The sequence below is a fragment of the Nannospalax galili genome, unplaced genomic scaffold (genome assembly GCF_000622305.1).
Source record: "Nannospalax galili isolate Female #2095 unplaced genomic scaffold, S.galili_v1.0 scaffold256, whole genome shotgun sequence".
Classification (NCBI taxonomy): domain Eukaryota; kingdom Metazoa; phylum Chordata; class Mammalia; order Rodentia; family Spalacidae; genus Nannospalax; species Nannospalax galili.
Genome location: NW_008337804.1, coordinates 764,118 through 773,367, shown reverse-complemented (window position 1 = coordinate 773,367; position 9,250 = coordinate 764,118). Strand labels below are relative to the sequence as shown.

Genomic DNA, 9,250 nt, shown 5'->3' with positions numbered 1-9,250 from the left:
TTAAAGTAAAAGTATCTTTACTATTAATATACAAATGGTGAAGAGTGACAATTTTGATATACCATAAGCCATACTTTCAATGTCTCTCATAAATACAAAACTTCAACATTTGCAGTATATTTTTACAGTTTAAACATATATATACAGCATTTCATAGGGACATACTATACTGAAAAATAAGAAACCATAATAGTTAACTTAAGAATACAGAATTTGAATGGAATATATAAGTTAATGAAAATAAATGATTGTATATTTTAATGCATACTGAACAGAGTATAGAATTTTCATACTCAAAAGCATGGGTTTTTTTAAAATTTTACTTCTAAGAAATTGATCTAACAGGGGTCAGAGGCAAATGCTAAACTGACAACATTTCTTAAGATGGTAACAATTGTATTTGTTTTTAGTGATACCATTTATTTTGCAGGAACATGATGTCTTCTTAAAAAACTGTATTTGCAAATTGAATCATAGATTCTATCTCTTTTCACATGATCTCCAAGAATGCATTACATTTTTTCTTTACCTTTAGTATCATTGGCACAAATTTGCTTCTAAATAATGTTTATACTCCCAGGTCAGTCATTTTTCACAACCTGGTCTTTATCTATTCCAAATGAAGTTAACTTTCCCGGATCATTTCATCTTTATTTTCAACTCTCCTTTCTGGTTCTGATAGAAATGTTCCAAAAATCATTGCTTTATTCTCTTCCTGGAGGATAAAATTAGACTCTAATATGGTATGAGTTTTCACTAGACAGAAAGAAAACAAAAATGTGATATTTAAATGTATATGGGAAATTTCTATAATAATATTTATGAATTTTGGAAAATAGCCTTAAAATTGTTTTTCTAATAAAAATTGAAGATATGGTACCATGTAATTGATTTAAATTACTGATAAAATTCTATAGTAAAAAATGAACTCTTTCTAAGAATATTAAAAATGTTTTCAAATAAATATTCACCATTATATGTAATATAAAAGTCTAAAAATCTTTGACTTTTATATGAGGAGAAATAATTTTATTAGTTTTCCTTTATAATTTTGTTAAATAACTGCATCTACATGAGTAAATGCAATTTAATAAAAGAAACAGGAAGGGTGGAGCCTGGAAGAAAGTTACAAGTACTCAGCTACTACTTTGTTTAGATCCTTTTACAGTATTTTCATTTACACACACAATTGTTTCATATTGGAACATTATTAAAAGCATGTTTATAGATATTTATAACATTTTCATAAGTAAGTCTTCTTTTGAGAGTAATGTAGCTTGTTTTAACCTACTATATTTAATTTTAGCACATGTCAATATCTTTTAGTTTTAGACAGAATCATTCAAAGATTTTATGAAGAGATGGAAATCTTTTCAGAGATAAATATTGAAAGCTCCCATTTTAAAAGTTTTTTCAACTACTCATAAAGTGAAAAACACTCTGGAAAATACCTCCACAATGAATTAAATTAGAGCATTTATATTATTCTTCATGACAAAGGATACCACTTATTTGAAATAATTATGATATGCTACATCAATATTTCTAAAATTAAAATAAGTAAAATTCTTCTAGCACTTCAGTTGTAAATATTTTCATTCTGTGTCTTATTATAACAAGGATAATTTGTCATTTCAACAACAATAATGAAGATTCAAGCGACATCACAAGAATTTGCCATTTCCAAATATCATCTTCTGTGTTTTCTTTTACCTAACAAACACAATTTTCAATATTTAATGTACTTATTGTTTAGAAAAGCAATCTAGAACAAATTAAGTATTTCACTGATTTAGTGAAAGGAACTAATTTTTCATATGTGAACATAGATCACACAATATAATGTATTTGGATTTTATACTTAGGAAAAATTAGTTTGAATTGAGCTATTCATTGAATGCGAATAATGTAGTTTGAGGGTCATAGATATGATCAAAATATGTCAATAATGATGGAAGTTGTTTTTCAATAACAGAGTGTCATGTTAATATAAAGGCACAAATACCTCTTACTTATTTAAAATAAGCATAAAATAAAGAGGTGATTATCAAAATATAATTACTTGTTGGCACTTATAAATCATTTGGTTAATAACATGTTTCTATATATATATAAATGTTTAACTTAGAGACTAAGATTTATATGAAATTTACTGAATCGAAAAGCTTTTGAAAAAATGGTGTTATAAGTATTAATATTAAAAATAAGGGAAAAATTTAAAGACTAAATTAATGTAAGATATTAGTATGAATAGAATAGTAATATGCCTTATTCACAAAAATAATAAATTAACCAGCTGAAATTGGGATTTTAACCCATTTGAAAAATCATTGTAAAATACTTAGACTCACTGATTTGTGACAATTTTAAAATGAATACGTATTAAAATTCTATTACTGCTTTCTCTTCTAGGATGTCAAATATAGATTGTCATTTTTAAATTTCTTATAATCTTGCATTTTGCTCATCATTTAAAGTGACACGGAGATCAGATTCTCTTAACAGTACTTAAATTTAGTCAGCTCTGGACATTTTATCATGAAACTTAAGGGGGATTTCAGGCAGTAATAGTAATAGTTACTAAGTACCCTGAATTTGTCTAGTCTAGAATAAAAAATTTTAAACTAGACTATTTCAGGCTTATTCATGCAGTGTAATCTACTATAAAACATTTCTCATTTGGAAACTTTGTAAATAGTGTGATTTGAAGCATCCCTTGTAAATCTTAAACAAAATGCTTATCATAGCAACGACTAGTTCCTACTGGGCACAGACTTCAGACAATAATTAAGGATTTCTCAGACAGACAACTGAATCTGTGTGCTTGAAACAGTCTATCTGAATTTTTTCCCAATTAGTTTTATGTTTCTGGTAATGACTCCATACGATTTGCAAGAAATTTAACAGTATGCATATCAATTTAATTCAACCGATTATTGTACACAATCCAAAGAAAGGGGAAATGAGCATTTCAAATTGGGGAAAGAAGAATTTTCTGCCATTATGATTTCTCTGTTCATTTAGTGTAGCACAAACATGACAACAGTAAACATGCAAAATTGCTTTCTCATCCATCCAAATTGTTTTACTATCATTATTTGAAAACTGTGTGATCCTATCCAGAAAACATTAGTGTTCATGGCTATTGCTTCATAGACACTACTAAGCTTTTTCACTTCCCACAAAGAAACTAATTCAAGTATTTCAACTAGTGTTAGCACATTGGTACAAAACAAAGAAAATAAAGGGCAGGAAAATTAAGGAGACTAAATCATCAGACAAACATAAGCTAAACACCAACAGACAAATTTGTCAAGAGCCAATTGGATAATCAAGTTAGTCAAAAAGATAAAACTAGTTTGTTTGTTTATTTTAGACACTGTTCAGATTCCTACAGAGGCACACATACTATTTTCTCTCTCTAGAATATACCAGGAAGGGTAGCAAGGAGAGATCCCTTCATGATCCCTGAATTTACAGCAATGATACTGTGAAGATCATGGTGTTTTAACATGCAGTTGGACACATTCTGACCAGCTTATAGTCAGCAATGTGAGGAACAGGACAAAGTGACTTATTTGTCTCTCCATGGCTGACAAGTTTAAGCACTTTATAGCTACAAATATTCATGACTGATATTAATTTTGAATTTAATTTTCATCAAATTACCTCAAAGGAGATACACTCTAAAAGCAGGTTCCTCTACACTGTTAAAATTCCTCCAATCAACTATTGGAATGTATTCCAATGAGTTAGTATTGGAGCTAATCATTCTGTACCGGAAACACCAAAGGTTTTGAATGGGAGAGAAAATAAAGAAACCTTTGGCTCTCTAGTGTAAGAAATAATCTAAACCCTGCTCCCAGTGGGTATATATATTTATAACCATAAATGCATTGTACCTTCTGTATAAGTTAAATTATAATTCATTCTTTTACCTTAGGGAGCTTGCATAGCTTGGAAGTTAGTATTGTATTCTTGTATAGACCTTACAAGTGATATTAGAAAATTGATGCTGAATTTTTATAAGAATTTCTACAACCATAGCTGTTTATCAAAATCTTAAAATGGGTGCAAACTTCAATGATTTATAATAAAGACAATAATGGCATTTCAATTGTTTATGAGTGATTCTTCTCTGGCACCTTTATATCTTAAATTAATTCATTTTAACATGTAATTTTAATGCCTATTTTACTTAAGGAGGAACCTATAAGATCCAGAAAATTACTTCTTGAAGATTATCTAAAACTATACACCAAAATGTATTTAATATAACTCTAAATACTTGAAGACAAATAACTTTTTTGGCAAATCATTTTAAAAATAAATATAATCATGTATTTGTAAATATATCAACACAGAATATTGATATTTTTCCCATTTAAATTCACTTTATTTGAAGCTGAGGGCAGAAATCAATATCATTTTCACTTGTATTACATTTACTTTTTGTGTAATCCATTGTGAGTATGGCATAGCTAAAGAGAGAAATTTAGAGTCTTTCTAATGGAATTTCACATCCAAATAATCTTTCAAATGTGTAGCAATGTTGACCTGGTATTTCAGCATATCAAATATCAAGGTTGAAAATTTACTGTAATCATTATTTGAAAAGAATTCTCCACTTCCTCAATTTTCAATATCTGCAGAAGATAACTAACTGGCTTTTTCAAGCCTGGCTTCCCTGAATATCCCCTGATAAAAGTGTAACCTTTATTATGTGCCTTCATTTTAAGCTGTAAGCCACTCTAATAATGTGTTTGCCCAAGATAAGATTCATAAACATGCAGGCTTTCTTATACATTAAGCTCACAAAGCCTTTGTACTGCCTTCTATTACAGCTTCATATTTTAGAGAGCTTGAAAATATATTTGTTGGTGTTATGTGAGACAAAACCTTAAAGGAAGAGCACTTGAACCATATAATAAGTTGCAGTACATCAATCGTACATTCAAATTGATACCCAAGAGTTGGTGCCAATCAAGCTTTTATACCAAAATTCTTAACAAAATTAACAACCACAACAACAACACAAAAGTAAATGGACCATGGTTGGAGGAGTTATCATATGTATATGTATACAAGCTATTCCAAGCTAGACGTTTCCCAAGAAATTAAGGTCAATGGAATAGTTTTGGTTGTAGGGTCACTGCAATCCAAATGCGTTTTGTAGTGCAGACCAAGCTGCTGGAGCATTGTGGTTACGCTTTGCTGTCATCTTCTTTTGATTGGATGATGTCATTAGATACTTTAATTTCTATGGTTTCAGCATTTAGCACTTCTTTTCCATTTTCTTCTTTTAAAGGTAGTTTTCTGGAAATAAATAGAAATAATAAACTCCATTTGCTAGAACATTTTTTTCTTTTTCTTTTCTTTTTTTTTTTTTTAATGTGTATGCATGTTTTGCCTGCATGTAGGTAGTAGGTGTACCCATGTCATGCAATGCCTGTAGAGATCAGAGAAGAAGACATTGGATCCCCTGGAACTGGAGTTATAAAATGTTGCTAGCTGTCCCATGTGTGTTGGGAATCGAACCAGGTTCCTGTACTAGAGCAGCCAGTGCTCTTAAGTAATGAGCGAGCTCTTTGGTCCTGCTAGGATAATTTACAACATATGTCTAGCATTTTAAGTAAATGTCTCGTAGTGAAGCCTAGTATACCAATTAGAGAGAAACAGGTAAAAACTTAAAGTATTATCAAATTATTTGCAAAATAACTTAGTCATTAATAAAATAATTATTTACTTTAAGAATGTAATGCTGTACGGAGGAGGCACGAATCAAAGTATTTTAGAATATATATGAGAAGAAATGCTCATTGTTCGGTAACAGATTTGAAAATTACTTCATCTTTAAAAAATTGCTAATTTTCTTTATATGCCCACTGTGTAATTTAAAGTATCCCTTAATCCTGTAGTACAAACCATACTTTCTGGCTTCTCATTCCACAGAATTAAAAAGTGTGTGAATTATCATCTCCATTGGGACTTAATCGAGAAAAATACAGTTTAAGAATTTATTATTTTATTTTATATTTTCTTATATATTCCTTTAACTTCATTATTATTTCTTATTGATAATTTTATATCAGCTTGGAACATAATTTTTGAAGGTTGTTTCTCATTATGACAATGAATCAATACAAAACTTAAGCCTTAGGGTGATGCAATTGAATGAAAATTTCCTGATTTTTATTTTCTTTTCATTGTAACATTCATTAGTTTAAAATTCTATCTAGGGTATGCTAGAGTTTCAGTTTATCTCTGTCTTCCATCTCATCATTTTATGGACGAATGAATGTTTCTATGTAAGCGCCTCAATTATTTACTTGCAATTTATATTTCCTAATAAGCAGGTTAGACAATTGTGAAACGGCAATCAAAGAAATTATGTGAAAAGCAACCCATCACGAGCAAGCAATAGACAAAAATGAATCAGAGCTGTTATTGAGAATGAAGTGCTAAGTTCTCAACACCCGTTAGTACAGCCTTCTATATGTATGCTATAGAAGTGTATTCACTTTTCCTTTTTGCCTCGTTTGAAAGTTGAAAACGTGGACAGCAAAAAATTATAAAGACAATATGTCATTTATAGCATCAAATTGCAGAGAAAAATGTAAGTATTGATAGGTTAGCTGGAATTCTCATTCCTTACTTGTAGAAATCTGTAATGGATAGTTTGTGCATGGTCCAAAAGACAGTTTATTTGAAACAAAGGTGACAACCTGCAGGAAGGAAGAACTAAGCTTAATATAAATGCACATATGTGTGCATCCCACTCTGGTATACACACACTCATGTTCAGGAACTGTATGTGTATTTTTCAGTTTTTTTTAAATTTTTTTATTTAACTTTTGTATTTTTATATAGAATATCTCAAATTATTTTAATTATCTTTATACCCCCTTCCCCACTAGCATCCTCTCAAACCCCAAGACCACACTGAAGCCCATATACCCTGTCATCCCTGTTAAGATGACAGGGTACATGGGGTATCAAGTCAGTGTCCCCAGACATTCCCCAGACACATCTACAATGCAACCTCTAAACCTAAGGCTCATTGAACATAGAACAGTGGTAAAGAAGAGGATACCAATGAATCTCTCAGTATTCAGGGGTTTTAACTGGGCAAGTTTTAGAGATTAAGAGGCTGGAGAGTATGTGTCCCAGGATAGGATTCCTATATTAAACCTCACTTATCCATGGCTCTGAGATCATTGCTGAAGAGGGGCCAGAAAGATTGTAGGAGCCAGACTTACTGTGTGAACGTAAAGAGACAAGAGGCTTTCAGGCCTCTGGAAACTTGCTCATATGAACTTGGAACAATGGTGACAGCATGCACAAGACCATGCCAACTCAATCGGATCAAAATCTAGCAAATAGGCAGCAGGCCTTGACCTTAGCAGAGGATCTATTAGCAATGAATTACTGTGAGGTGAGGGAGAGTAGATACTTAGAGGAGTGACTCTAGGTAGGCTGACTAGACTCCAGTGGATGAACTTGCACCAAGGGGCATATGGGTACAAATGCTTGACAAGACAGGGCTCAGCATATATGACAGAATGCAAGAGATATGATGTGGGTTGCGGCTATGGCAGGAAGTGGGAGGGAAGGTCTAAATTTGGTTAAGATATATTACATCAAATGCACAAAACTCATTAAAAATATACATAAAACACATAGGATGTATTGGATGTTTAATGAACCCAGTTTTTCTACTGATTATGAGATGGTAAACGTATAATTAAATTTATGTTAAATAGTTTTTAACAATTATTATCGAATTAAGGTTTCTTTTTTCTATATTTTCTGATAAGCAGTTTCTTTGTTATGCAATGCTTTACTTTCTTAAATGGAAATTATAAAACCTATTTTAAGTAGGTGTTTCTAAAACAGTTGACTTCCATCGAGACAGTAAAATTCTTTAAAGGCAGTCATTAAAAATATCCCTATATTTGCAGTGAAATAGTGGTACTTCTTATTTGTCTATATTATTTCAGCTCTGTTAAAAATAGAGATGTTTCAATATTTTTTCTTGATCTGGCAATTCTTCGCCTGTGACTATGACTAGAGATTGAAACCCTAATCAGATTACCCTTAAAAGGAATGTTAACAAGAAACAAAACAAGATACTTGATTTGATTTCTGTGAACAGTGACAAAGAAAGTGATGAAGATGATTTTGTTTTTATCAACTGTGTTAAATGACATGCTACTATCATTTCTTAATGATAACTCAGGAGGAATCATTTTAACATTTTATACACGAATCAAGAAACACGTTCATGTCCAAAGGTTTAGTTGAAATATCTGCTGAAGTTTGAATAGACCTATGAGAGTTGCAAAATCTAAATAACAGAACACTTGTAAATTGGCACTAAGCAACCTAAACCTAATATATGTTAAAATTATAGTTTAATGTTATTTCTAGGATACCTAAATTTTTAAAAACTAAGCACTAAGAAAAAAACAAAAAATGATCCATGAGTCTGAACTGAGAATTAACTAATGAAGTAAAAATGACTGACAGACCTTTTTAAAAGTGTTCAACATAGGCAACAGATAAATGCAAATTAAAACTACATTTAGATTCTATATCACACCAATAAGAATAGCCATTGTCAAGAAATTATAAGGCAACCAATGCTTGCAAGGATATGGGGAAAATGGCACCCTTATTCACTGTAGGTGGGAGTCTAAATTGGTATAGCAAATTTGGTTATAAGTGTGGAAATTCCTCTAAAAACAGAACAATACATGATGGTACAAGTTTATCCCTCCTCAGGTTACCCACACTATCCCACATCCTATTACAAGTTCAGTCATGTTCACTGATTCTCTACTCATAATAGCCAGGAAAGTGAAACACTCTAATTGTCCATCAGCTGATGAATGGATAATGACTATATGGTACATATGCATGACTGAATTTTATTCAGAGGTAAAGATAAATGAGGAAACCCATTGAGTGGGAGAAAATCTTCACCTGCTACCGATCTGAAAGAAGATTATTATCCAGAATACACAAAAAACTCAAAAATAAAAAAAAACAACGGAAAAAATTAAATAAATGACCCAATAAAAAGATAGGCTAAAGACCTGAAGAGAAAGTTGTGAAATGAAAAAATAAAAATGCCTAAGATGCACCTTACAAACATAGTGCTTGAAACTCTGGCAAGAGCAATAAGACAAGAAAAGGAAATTAAAGGAGTAATAATTGGAAAAGAAGAGATCAAATTATCCCTTTTTTG

The 9,250-nt window shown here is 31.0% G+C and overlaps 1 protein-coding gene across 1 annotated transcript in view; it reads right to left on the bottom strand.

Moving 5' to 3' along the window:
- Positions 1-4,374: 4,374 nt before the first annotated feature.
- Ncam2 (neural cell adhesion molecule 2) overlaps positions 4,375-9,250 on the bottom strand; it is a 571,884-nt gene continuing 567,008 nt past the window's right edge. Inside the window, exon 18 of the mRNA XM_008832733.2 lies at positions 4,375-5,316. Within this exon, the coding sequence (XP_008830955.1) occupies positions 5,205-5,316 (112 nt within the window). The 3' untranslated portion in view covers positions 4,375-5,204. The remainder of the gene's footprint in view (positions 5,317-9,250) is intronic.